At 45.8% G+C, this 13562-nt stretch overlaps 1 protein-coding gene across 2 annotated transcripts; it reads left to right on the top strand.

Annotated features, from left to right (window-relative positions):
* Positions 1-8486: 8486 nt before the first annotated feature.
* LOC124661979 (phenylcoumaran benzylic ether reductase PT1-like) lies at positions 8487-13230 on the top strand. 2 transcript variants are annotated; one of them, XM_047199871.1, is made up of 5 exons: positions 8487-8755; positions 8884-9030; positions 9902-10142; positions 12672-12863; positions 12968-13230. In XM_047199871.1, the coding sequence occupies exons 1-5, from the start codon at positions 8579-8581 to the stop codon at positions 13138-13140; spliced, it is 930 nt and encodes a 309-aa protein (XP_047055827.1). In that variant the 5' UTR covers positions 8487-8578; the 3' UTR covers positions 13141-13230. The 2 variants fall into 2 exon arrangements, with proteins under 2 accessions (XP_047055827.1, XP_047055826.1); XM_047199870.1 differs by having other exon boundaries at positions 12660-12863.
* The last annotated feature ends 332 nt before the right edge of the window (positions 13231-13562 follow it).

The following is a 13562-nucleotide window of genomic DNA, read 5'->3' as shown; positions in this document are numbered from 1 at the left end:
TGAGTAACTCAATTCCACCGATGCAAGAGAACCTCGATCCCTTTGAGAGTTTTAAACAAACGCGCAAAAATTCTCCGGATTTTCCATGCATGAATGCAATGCACACTCTGGTGTTCTCTCCTTTTCTTGACTCTAAACCTGAGATGTTACAGAAGTTGGCCACTACAGGCTTTACAAGGACTACTTTCACCCTACAAATCTAATTTATCCAGAGCACATATTCCAACATCGATCGCTTTTGGATCCCAAGGAATTTGTTACTGACTATTCTTGAAGGCGCGAGGGACTACGACTCATACTTTAGATGCAAGCCCGATGCGATCGTTAAGGTTGGCTTCAACTCTTACCAGAAATATTTCACACTTATCCGCATGCTTTCATATGGAGTGGTTGGTGATCTAGTTGATGAGCATGAGTGATAACATATGCCTTGACTCGATGTAAAAGTTCTACAAAGCCGTGATTATAGTATTCGGTGAGATTTACCTGAGAGAGCCAACTATTGAGGACACTGCCAGACTGTGTTCCATCAACAAGGAAAGCGGGTTTTTGGGGATGGTTGAGAGCATAGATTGTATGCATTGGGAGTGGAAAAAGTTTCCTTTCAAATGGCAGGTACAATACAATCGATAATGTGGTTCTTGAGGATGTTGCATCACATGATGTATGGATTTGGCATTCTTTCTTCGACATGGCAGGGTTTTCACAATGACATCAATGTACTCCAGCGCTCTCCCGTATACTCTAGGCTTGTAGAAGACAATGCTCCAGTGGTTAACTATTAGATCAATGTGCATGCATATGACAAGGCCTATTATTTTGCAGATGGCATCTATCCTTACTGGTTCACACTTGTGAGGACAATTGTGCTCCTGAAGAACAGAAGAAGAACAAGTTTTCAAAATAGAAAAAGAGGTTTGTAGGAAGGATATGGAGAAGGCATTTGGTCTGCTCCAATCTCATTGGGCTATTGTTCGGCACTCTGCTAGAAAATGGAGCGTTGAAACCATATGGGAGATTATGACTGCTTGTGTGGTCATGCACACCATTATCGTTGATGATAAGCGTGATGAAGGCCTCCTTGACCAAGGGTGGCAATTTCAAGGTGAATTTGTTGCACCGTGGGATGGGCCATCATTGTTTGAGTAGTTCCTTCATGTGCATCATGATATCCGTGACCACCACACTCACGGTCGACTTCAAGAGAATTTGATTCAGCATCAATGGGCATTGGCAGGAAACAAGTATTCATCTCTTTATTGTTTGCTTATTTCTGAACTATGTTGTTGATTTGGTGGATTACATTGACCGTGAACTATGTTGTTAATTTTGATGTACACTAATTAAATTAATTTGGTTGCAACATTACTGTTTTCATTAATATGAGCTATATTGAATGAAAATAAATCAAAATGGCTAGTGCTTACCAAAATATTGTGGCCAGCCTGCCGATTTCGTGTTCACATCCTGACCTAAACCAACCAAAACAAACAATTTTGATGTTTGGAATGGTTTGAGCCGCTCAAGATGCCCTTATTGTTACCTGAAAAAGTTGTCATGCTAGTTCTCTAAGTCAGTAAGCCTTCTACAAAAGAACTTCTCCATCCATATCTAAATTTATATCTATGACATTATTTATGGGACAATAGGAGTAGAAAATAATATGAGATAATTGTTAGAGTATATATCTGTATATTGTAGTTCCCCCATATGTTAGGGGGCTTCCTGCATATTTGCACCTGTACATGTACTATATATTGTGGCCTTTGACCCCCTGGTAATACAACAAGCATATTATCATAACATGGTATCAGAGCAAAATCGATTCTAGTTCCCGGCCGACGTTGCGATCTCTCGGCCGCCTCCGCGCGCGCCTGCTCTCCTCCGCTGGCTCTCTTCTCCCGCAGGCTCTCTCCCGATTGATCTCCAGGCGCGCGGATCCCCGTGCCGGCTCTCTTCTCGCGCCGCGCCGCGTCCTGCTACCTCCCGTCCGCCGCGTCCTGATCTCCTGGCGCCCGTCTGCCGATTCCCGTTAGAATTCTTGGCGCCCGTCCCTGCCCCTGCTGATCTCCTGGCCGCCCGTCGCCGCCTGGTTCCCGACGCCCAGGCGCCCCTGGCCCGCCCGCGCGAGAGCCTGCCCGCGTGAGATCGCTTTTCTCGGCAGCGTGAGATCCCGGGTGAGCCTGCTCTCAGTCTAGCGTGAATTCGCCCGCAGTGTGTCTGCTGCTCTCCGCCAGCGTGAGATTCGTCCGACCTGATTCATCCTGCCTGGTCGCTACATCCTGAGATTGATCTCCTGCAGTTTACTTCCGTCTAAAGCAAAAAAAAAAAAAAAACTATGTCTTCCGCTGATCCCGCCCCTTCTTTGGGCCCATCTTCGGTACTTGGTATTTGCCCGCTGCCTCCGTGCATGACTGCTCGCTATTCTTCGTCACCGTTTGCGACCTTTTCACGCGGCTCTGCCCGCGCTTCACCGACTCCGTCTACGTCGGCCTGCCGCTCTACATCGACTTTTGCGGCCTCTTCACGCGGCTCTGCCCGCGCTTCGCCGACTTCGTCTATGTCGGCCTGCCGCTCTACATCGACTTTTGCGGCCTCTTCACGCGGCTCTTCCCGTGCTTCGCCGACTTCCTCTATGTCGGCCTTCCGCTCTACATCGACTTTCGTGGCCTCTTCACGCGGCTCTGCCCGCGCTTCGCCGACTTCGTCTATGTCGGCCTGCCGCTCTACATCGACTTTCGCGGCCCCTTCACGTGGTTATGACCGCGCTTTGCCGACTCTTTCTTCATCGGCGTGTTGCTCTTCGTCACCCCCTTTGGTGGCCTCTGTGCGTGTGGATGATAGCTCCTCGTCGGCACCTGATTGTACTTCGACCTCTCCAGTTGCGCCCCTCTCTGCGCATGAGATAGCGCAGCTTCACTGCCTGCTTGATGTTTGGGATTCCAGTTTACGTCAGCAGCCTCGCGGTCCGAGTCTCCGCTCTCGTCCTCATTGCACCTACTGTGGAAAGGTTGGCCACACTTCCTCCACCTGCTGGACGCGGGATCCCAGTTTACGTCAGCAGTTCCAGGATCGTCAGCGGGCTGGCTCTTCGGGATCTTCTGCGGTTGCACTCTCGATCGGGACATTCTCGGGGTCTTCGTGGTCCGCTCGCTACTCCGGACTCTTCCTCGCCGGGCGCTGCTGGTTCCGTGAGCGGCTCTTCGGCACTCGCGCGACCACCACTTTCTACACGGTCGAGTACGTCCCCGTGGTATCCGGATTCTGGAGCTTCCTTTCATATGACCTCTGAGTCTTCTATCCTGTCTGCTCTTCGGTCTCTTATTTCTCCTGTCCGTGTTGTCACGGCTGATGGTACCTCTATTCCCGTTTCTAGTACAGGCACCCTTTCTACTCCCTCTTTCTCTGTCCCTGATGTTTCTCATGTTCCTCGCCTTCAGATGAACCTTTTCTCTGCTAGCCAGCTCACCGATTCTGGTTGTCGCGTCATTCTTGACGCTGAGTCCTGTGCGGTTCAGGATCGTCGCACACAGGCCCTGGTTGGAGCTGGCCCTCGTAGTCGTCAGTCTCCGGGGCTTTGGGAGTTAGATTGGCTTCGTGTTCCTTCCGCTGCCACTTCATCTGCCAGTTCTCCTCCGGTTGTTGCCTCTGTCACCGGCTCTTTTCAGCAGTGGCATCATCGTCTTGGTCACCTTTGTGACTCTCGCTGTCGTCTTTGGTTCATCGTGGCCTTCGGGGTCCGTCTCGGAGATGGGTCGTTACATCTGTCGGGGTTGTAGGTTAGGCAAACAGATTCAGCTTCCCTATCCTATTAGTGTGTCTGTCTCTCAGCGACCGTTCGATTTAGTCCATTCAGATGTTTGGGGTCCGGCTCCCTTCGCTTCGAAAGGGGCCATCGATACTATATCTTATTCATTGATGATTTTTCACGGTACACCTGGGTGTTTTTCATGCACTCTCGCAGTGAGGTGCTCTCTATTTATCAGCGTTTTGCGGCCATGGTCCGCACTCAGTATTCCTCACCCATTCGCGTGTTCCGTGCTAATTCTGCTGGTGAGTATATCTCTCAGCACCTTCGTGGTGTCCTTGCTGAGGAGGGCACCCTCGCTCAGTTTTCTTGTCCCGGCGCGCATGCTCAAAATGGCGTCGCCGAGCGTAAGCATCGTCATCTACTTGAGACCACCCGTGCTATGATGATTGCCTCTTCTCTTCCGCCACATTTCTGGGCTGAGGCTGTCGCTACGTCGGCCCACCTTATTAACATTCAGCCTTCCGCTGCTCTCCAGGGTGGCATTCCTCTCGAGCGTCTCTCTGGTGTTTCTCCAGACTACTCGACTCTCCGTTCATTTGGTTGCGTCTGCTATGTCCTTCTGCCTCCTCGCGAACGCACCAAACTGACCGCTCAGTCTGTTGAGTGTGTTTTTCTCGGTTACAGTGATGAGCATAAGGGCTATCGCTGTTGGGACCCCGTTGGTCGTCGGATGCGCATCTCTCGTGACGGCACATTTGATGAGACGCGTCCCTTCTATCCTCGCCCCACCTCGGGTACTTACCCGGTGGATGATATCTCTTTTCTTCTTTTTCCGGATGCACCCCCTACTGTCCCTCCTCCCCTCCCTCCTACTTCTGATGCGCCCCCTTTGACGCCGTCCTCTCGTTCGTCTAGTCCACCTAGTACTCCTCGTTCTCCGGCTTCGGCTCCTTCCGATTCTGTCCCTTCTTCCTCTTCTTCGATGACTTGTCTTCTGCGAGATGACCTTCCCCTTCTCGGCCTATTCGTCAGCGTCGTGCTCCAGTTCGTTAATCTCCTAGTCAGTATGGTCTCTCTGTCGTTTCCGAGCCGACTTCTTATCGGGATGCCGAGCGTCATCCTGAATGGCAGCTTGCGATGGCTGAGGAGATCGCTGCGCTTGAGCGCACTGGCACTTGGGATCTTGTTTCTCCCCTTCGGTGTTCGTCCCATCACGTGTAAGTGGGTCTATAAAATTAAGACTCGCTCGATGGATCTCTTGAGCGCTATAAAGCGCGTCTTGTGGCTCGTGGTTTTCAGCGGGAGCACGGCCGTGACTATGATGAGACTTTTGCCCCTGTGGCTCATATGACTACTGTGCGTACCCTTCTTGCTTGTTGCCTCCGTTCGCCGCTGGTCCGTCTCCCGGCTTGATGTTCGGAATGCTTTTCTTAATGGCGAGTTGAGTGAGGAGGTTTACATGCAGCCTCCTCCTGGGTATTCTGTTCCCGATGGGATGGTTTGTCGTCTTCGACGTTCTCTCTATGGTCTCAAACAGGCCCCTCGTGCCTGGTTTGAGCGCTTTGCCTCTGTGGTGACTGCTGCTGGTTTCTCTCCTAGTCTTCATGATCCAGCACTTTTCGTTCACACTTCTCCTCGTGGACGCACCCTTCTCCTTCTCTATGTTGATGATATGATCATTGCGGTGATGATCCCGAGTATATTGCCTTTGTAAAGGCTCGTCTTCGTGATCAGTTTCTCATGGCTGATCTTGGTCCTCTTCGCTATTTTCTTGGGATTGAGGTTTCCTCCACTTCGATGGCTTTTCTATCTCTCGGGAGAAGTACATTCGGGATCTTCTTGCTCGTGCTGCTCTTGGGGATGAGCGCACGGTTGATACTCCTATGGAGCTTAATGTTAAGCTTCGTCCTACTGATGGTGATCCTCTTCCTGATCCCACACTTTATCGTCATCTTGTTGGGAGTCTTGTTTATCTTGCTGTCACTCGTCCTGATATTTCATATTCTGAGTCAGTTTGTCTCAGCTCCTACCACTGTTCACTACAGTCATCTCCTCCGTGTTCTTCGTTACCTTCGTGGCACGATCACTCGTCGCCTTTTCTTTCCTCGTTCTAGCTCTCTCCAGCTCCAGTGCTACTCGGATGCTACGTGGGCGAGTGATCCTACGGATCGTCGTTCACTTTACGCTTACTTGTGTGTTTCTTGGTGGTTCGCTTGTTGCTTGGAAGACGAAGAAACGAGTAGCGGTTTCTCGTTCGAGTGTTGAGGCTGAGCTGCGGGCTATGGCCTTGTTGATTGCTGAGGTGACCTGGTTACGGTGGTTGCTTGCAGATTTTGGGGTCTCCGTTACGACACCCACTCCACTTTTGTCCGACGATACAGGTGCTATCGGTATTGCACGTGATCCGGTCAAGCATGAGCTGACCAAGCATATTGGTGTTGATGCTTTTTATACACGTGCTCAGGTGCAGGATGAGGTTGTTGCGGTTTATTATGTGCCTTCAGATTTACAGTTGGCGGATTTCTTTACAAAGGCACAAACTCAAGCGCAGCATGACTTTTTACTCTCCAAACTCAGTGTTGTGGATCCACCATGAGTTTGCGGGGGGGTGTTAGAGCATATATCTGTATATTGTAGTTCCCCCATATGTTAGGGGGCTTCCTGCATATTTGCACCTGTACATGTACTATATATTGTGGCCTTTGACCCCCTGGTAATACAACAAGCATATTATCATAACAATAATGATATAGGAGTTTGCTTCCCTCAAACAGAACAAGCCTTCTACAAGAGTCTTAAGCAAAAACTGATCGATGCACCTCGACACCGGTGAACCCATTTTGTTTTGCAAACTTTCAAACTCAAATTCCCATGTCTCCAAACAATATGCGAAAAATATGTATAGCTAGATATATATACATCTGAAATGTACGCCATCAAATTATTGTTTTAAAATTACATTGTATTTTGGGCTACCCAAAAAAGGCAATTTCCTGACAAAAGCTTTTTTTTTACTTCTATATAGTAGTATATACCGTGAAGAATTTGTTTTTCTATAGGCCAAAACAAAATGCCTTTTCTTACAAAACTTTACATTGATATATGAACCATGTATACTTATTTTTTTAATACTTTTAAAAACTCAAAAGTTCCGCTTCCAAAAAATTTAAAAAATGGTAGCAATGTGCTCAGGTTCCATAAATTTGTGTTGTTAAGCAAGCCTTTACTGCTATTTAAATCTTCGTCCACATTGAGCCATCTTTTTTTACTACTTCCTCCATTTTAAATATTTAACTCATTTTTGTCTAGATATGCATGTATCTACTTATTAAAATACGTATAGATGCATGTTTATCTAGATAAAGTTAAGTCATTTAATTTGAAAAGACATGATTCAACTTTAGAGGCCAACTAGACACAATAACTGAGGGTCATCTGCTTGTTTGTTCCCTGTCATTTTCAGACTATAGACCTTCCTTTTTTTGGCAAGTCAACGTTTTGTCATGTTTTCTTTCGATATTTTTTCTTGAAATGATTTTTGATTAAAGAAGTTGAAACGGATTTTGATAAATTTTATAAATATAACTAAATTCTCAAACTTTCATAGATTTTGAAAATTTTGGACTTATGGAATTTCAAGCATTCATCAGCTTTAATCTTTTAAATCCTCCGACTGCATGAAACTTTAAAATTTAGACATACAAAAACAGATAAAGTCTGCATGATAGAAAGCAGTCTGGGGCTCTTTGCTATGTAGAAATGACATGCATACTACTTGCTATGTAGAAATTACATGCATACTAGAAAGCAATCTGGGGCTACTTGCTGTGTAGAAATGACATGCTTCTGGTATGTATTATGTGGACAAATGGAGGCCGGGCTACATGTAGCTTTTTATTAAAAAAAATCGGAAATCATATTTTTAAGTTTCAAAAAATTCTGATTTTTTTTCAGATGTAGCCAATGATAAAATCTACAAACATGCAAAATCTTAATGTGAAATTCTTAGTACTTTAGGATACACAAAAATGAAAAATGTGTGGATCTGAGAATAGTGAATAGTGCACATTTCACAAATGCTCCTATTATAAAAATAATTAAAAAATAATTTTGAAAATGTTAAAAAAAGTTCTAACATAATTTTTTTGGTGTACATCGTGACATTATATGTTAGCGCACAAGTTTTCGTGGAGAAAAAACATTTTATGTGGCGTGTACAAAAAAGACAAAAAAAATATCCTGTACATAGTCGTGTTATAGCATCAAAACTTATATTTTTTAGACACATTTTTTTTAGTTTTTTTTGAAAACTTATATATAAACATAAAATATGTAGATGTACATTTTACACTTCAAAATGTAGATTGCTGCTTGCTGGCGGTTTTGATCGCTTTTCGCAAATTATTGCTCGCTTCCGACAGGTCCAGGGGTCAGGTGACCTTGACAGTGGGTCCAGTCAATTCCCACGTGAGCCAATACAGCGCCGTGTCTGGACCAGTGACTGTGGATGATGCTCGGCCTTAAATCCGTATTCCCAATGTAGAATGAATTGATTTGCTCGATAAGTCCAAGCACTAATTATGGATTTTAGCGAAGAAACAATGAGATTTTCTACATGAGTTATTTTTCTCCTCATCTGAAAGCAACTTTTATGCCAATGAGTGGACAAGGTAGTACCTTCCGGTGTATATATAGGCCACAGTGCATGCGAGGCGAAACATCTGTACTGCTTCGACGCACTGCCTAGGCCAACTTCAGCCTAATCAACTACTGATATACACATAGAAGTAGAACTCGCGCACTTCCACCGCAGATCAATCGTCGAGGATGAGCAGAGTACTAGTGATTGGTGGTACGGGGAACATCGGGCGGCACCTCGTGACGGGGAGCCTCAACGCCGGCCACCCGACGACGGTGCTCGTCCGCCCGGCCACCGTTTCCTCCGACTCCGACAAGGCGAAGTTTTTGAACTCCCTCAAGGCCCGCGGAGCCAGCGTTGTTTACGTACGCAGTACTAGATATCACCGCTTAATTAGCCTTCTACGTATCAGTTTGGGATTTTGATTAAGAAAACAAACTCTTCTTGATTTATTGCATTCCGTTAAGTTTAGGAAAATGATTTGCGCTCGCAGGGGGACATGAACGACCATGGGAACTTGGTGGAGGCGATCAAGCAGCACGGCGAGGTGGTGATCTCCGCCGTCGGACACGGCAGACCGGAGGAACTGGACGGCCAGCTCAAGATCCTCGAAGCGATAAAGAAGGCTGGAACTGTCAAGGTACATGCACATGTGTAGAAGCTTCTTTCTGTGCGATGAAGGAATTTGTTTTCCAAAAGTACGATAAAAAATGTTAACCTCCTCGTTCCAAAGGGACAGGACAATATAATTTTGGTCTGAAGTTTAAGTTTTGTCTATAAGTTCCTGAGCTCTGATTCTCTGAAGTGTGAAACAATCTAGATCGATCCTCGCCCCACTAAAACCAGTTTTTACAATGACTTGTGTGTTGGTGGTAGTTTTGCGTACCATAGCTATAGTGAAGAAAACATAAAACGTCAAGAATAGAAAAAATGATTAAAGTTTTTTTATTTTAAGAAACTCCGCCATTCGAAAATTTCTAAACCTTATGAACTACATTTTTTTTCAAAAACTCGTACCAAAATTTTAAAATGATTTCTGCAAGAAAATTATGGAAAATAAGAGGTTACATTTAAAAATAGGAAAAATAATGAAAATATGTGATTTTCAAATGGAAAGATTATAAAGAAGGATATATATTTTAAAAATTAATTAAGTCAATGTATTTTCTGTTGTAATTACAGATGTTATGCATTCATGAGAGTCTTACTTTTCCCTTCTAAATTTTTGTCTCTGTATGTTGTAAAATTGTTTTGATATTCTCTCTAGTAGGTTCTTATGCACGTGGAGTCACCGCCATGTAGTCTGAACCGCTTTCTGCGAGGCAAGATTCCAAATTGGTGTATATAGACACTCACAAGATTTTTTTAAAAGTCCGATATTATAGGCTTTTGGCAATATAGGATTTTGCAAGGTTTTCATGCGATTGGCTAGCTTGACATCCCATAACCTTTTCATTTTGTTTTAGTTATGTGTTGGATATCTGAAACTCTGAACTGACAAAACACTGCAGCGTTTTGTGCCATCTGAATTCGGCTGTGACGTGGAGCACGCCGAACGGACTCTTGAGCCAGCGAAGAGCATGATAAAATCCAAGCTTCGAGTTCGAGAAGCCATCAGAGCCGCAGGGATTCCTCACACTATTGTCTGTAGCTACTGGGCTATGGGCTTGTTGCTGTCTGCACTAGCCAACTCCGGAGGAGATGGCCCTCTGTCCACCGGCGTGGAGATCTTTGGTGATGAAAATTCACGAGGTAAGGCAACCTCCACGTCATATTGGGATTCACATGTAGTTCCATGGAGCAAACATTCACATCACAAATCTTTGTCTGAATTCGGATATATCTCGACAAATTTTAGTGCTACATATATGCATATCTATCGAGACACTTATTTTTAAATAGAGGAAGTAGTACATTTTTCAAGCAGACGCAAAATATTCGGCATACGACAAGAAAAACAATGTCCAGATAATTAGAAAACATGTATGAACAGTCACATTGAACACCACAATGAACATGACAAGCTTGACAGCCCATCGGACACCAGCGGCCAACCTACCTGCTGGCAACAACAAAAAAGAGCTTTGTGCACAAGAAAAGCGGCCGCATAGGTTGCATTCATGCATCTTTATTGCGACTAATCCTCAGCTAGCGAGTCCAAGTTCACTGAAAATGACAAGTTACTATGTGATTAAGGAGAAATGACTTTGTTCCGTGCATGAAATTACTATGTTTTGTCGCATTTTAATACGTCTCGATATCTGAAACACGACAAAACTTAATAATATTTGGAAGCACGAATCTGAAAACAATAAATAGTGTAAATCCGATGACAACCACATGTACAAAACCTCTTGTGCAGTGGCGGAGCGTGACCGTCAAGCCAGATCAGGCCAATTCCCCTAAGATAGGACGGGTCAACAGTGCAATATGTACTCATATCTTTATTTTTTATGGCCTCAAGGTATTGTTTAAAAGGGCAAGTAACTTGGAAAGGCCGACCCATAACCCAGGATAGCCTCCATGAGGCGCCACTGCTACGATTGTCCCGTGTGCGGGACAATCGCCTCTTATTTCTACGATCCTCTGAAGTAACACAAGTCATTTTATGACCCCATCTTGCACATTCCGTCGTTACCTTCACGTGAGCCATCAACGAAACTACCTCTATATTTTCCCTCTGTCCAGATCCATCTCCAATGTGATGGCCAAGAGGGAACATAACACCGAGAAACCTCATTGTCTGATATGGGGTTTGTCCTACAACATTCTTACTGGGGATGAAAACTATAACCCATGAACATTTGAACAAGGTAATGGAATCTGCTTGCTATCGTTGTTGGCTCTACTAGCAAATCGCCTCCCCCCAAGCCGGCAACCGCCCCACCAACATGTCTTCCATCATGCTAGATATGGTGGTGGTGGTTGTGGTCGTGTGGGGGTGGGGGTGGGGCTTTCCAACATGCCCATATCGTCCAGATCTAGACCACTCGATCTAGCATTTCAGTGACGCCTCTTATCGTGAGATCGAGTGAGCATGCCCCAAAGTTTATATTATAAGATGCAACATACTAGGCCAATGTGTATAGTCCGTCACGAGGAGCTAAAGATATGGCATTTAGAGGGTGCCACCCCAACCGATGGGTCATGTTGCTCCGAGCCGCACCATGTTGCCACTTCGCCGGGAGTGGGGAGCTACAGTGCTCCACCCTGGCGTCAAGACGATCCACCATGCGAAGAGCAAGCTCAAGCCCCATCATCCTCCACATGGCTACCTCGATAACGTCATTTGGAGAGCATGACAAGGTGAAGGGGGAGGGGGGATGGAAGCTAGGGTTAGTTCAACACGAACCTCTTGGGAGACTACGCGGGGACATGTATTCCTAAGTATTTGCTTGGCTTTGAAAAAAATAACACATCACTACGTCATTGACATACAGGGTCCACTGCAATTTTTACTAAAATTATAGGATATTTTCGCCAAAAAAGTACATAGGTTTATTTACAAATATATAGATTTTTATTTATTTATGTAGCCTCTAATCTTTTTTTTGCGAGAAATCCATCGATCTATTAATAATTATCAACTGTAGTACAAATAACTCAAAAAGTAAAGAAAATTACAAATTGGTACTCGGACCACCTAGCGACGACTACAAACACTAGCACGAGCCGAAGGCGCGCCACTGTCCTTGCCCCTTCATCGCCGGAGTCAGGCAAAGCTTGTCGTAGTAGAGCTTGTTATAGTAGACAGACGGGAAGTCGTCGTGCTAAGATCCCAAAGGACCAGCGCACCAGAGCAGCAACCATCGCCAATGATGACAACCGTAGATCGGAAGAGACTATCATGAAACCACACCAATAAACACGAAAACCGACTGGATCCCAGGAGATCCGACGGGCACACAACTCCACGCGCCCTCCGTCAGTGCTAGATGCACCACCGGAGCGAGGATAGGGCGGGGAGGACCTTATTATGACTTCAGGATGTAGCCGCCGCCTCACCATCCAAAAAAAAAAGACTGAAAAGCAAACTAAATTAAGAACGAAAACTCCCCACCGGTGAGGGACCGTGGTCCGCCACACCTCCAAGGCTCCAAGGCCACCGGAGGTGGAGCGGACCAGCGGTATCGCCGGCGAGGAGGACGGAACACTAGATGGGTTTTGTGGCTTCTTTCCGCCGCCTCCTGCCTTGGCACGTACCGGTTGGGCTTCTTCGGTCATTAGCTCTCACATATGTAGCCTCTAATCTGTCTATTGCTTTTTCAGCAATCTTTGTAGACGAGAGGGATATGAGCTCCTTGGTTATAAGAGCCGTGGAGGACCCGCGAACGCTTGACAAGGTCATGTATGTGCGCCCGCCTACGAACATATGTTCCTTCGCCAAGCTCGTTCATATGGTGGAGAAGAAAACCGGCAGGACACTTAAAAGGCACTATGTGTCCGAGCAGGAGATCGCCAAGAAAATCCAAGGTAACCTCCAATCCATGAAACAAGTGAAATTAATTGGGTGTATATGTCGCACAAATTGCTGTCTAATTAACTGATCGTGCCGTATACGTGGCGCGCGAATGCAGAGGCTCCGTTCCCTCTCAATTTTCAGCTCGCAATGGTGCACTCGACGCTGGTGCACGCAGGGGCATGCGAGGGTGCCATCGACCCAGCCGTCGGGGTGGAGGCGACAAGGCTGTACCCAGACGTAAAATACGTCACAATGGAGGGGTACCTGGATAGTTTGTGTATAATATGATTGTTCATTTGCACGACTGTTGGGTTGTACTGTAATATGCATCTATCGAGTAGTCTCGGAATAATAAAAGTTTTCACCTTATATAAAATATGTTACTAGGTGCAGGTTCGCCCTATAAGAATATCTTAGATTTGTCTGAATTTATGTTTAGATATATTCAAATTTAAATGAATTGAAAAAACTTCCTTAATGAAACGAGCTAGTGAGTAGTAAGTTTAGAATATATACTGTAGTATGCATCATCTGTCTATCACTACGGGAACCAGTCAAGGTACCAACGGTCAGATCCTGTGTTGACGGCAAAATATCGGAGCCATCGGCACAGGACTCGTTCAGGCCAGGCCAACAGGTCAACCGTCGGCACAGGTAAACCGTCGGCACATGAAGGTCTGTGCCGACGGCAACCGTCGGCACAGTTTTGG

Source organism: Lolium rigidum, chromosome 6 (assembly GCF_022539505.1).
Source record: "Lolium rigidum isolate FL_2022 chromosome 6, APGP_CSIRO_Lrig_0.1, whole genome shotgun sequence".
Taxonomy (NCBI): Eukaryota; Viridiplantae; Streptophyta; class Magnoliopsida; order Poales; family Poaceae; genus Lolium; species Lolium rigidum.
Note: the sequence above shows the minus strand (reverse complement) of the source record. Positions and strands in the feature narration are given on the sequence as shown.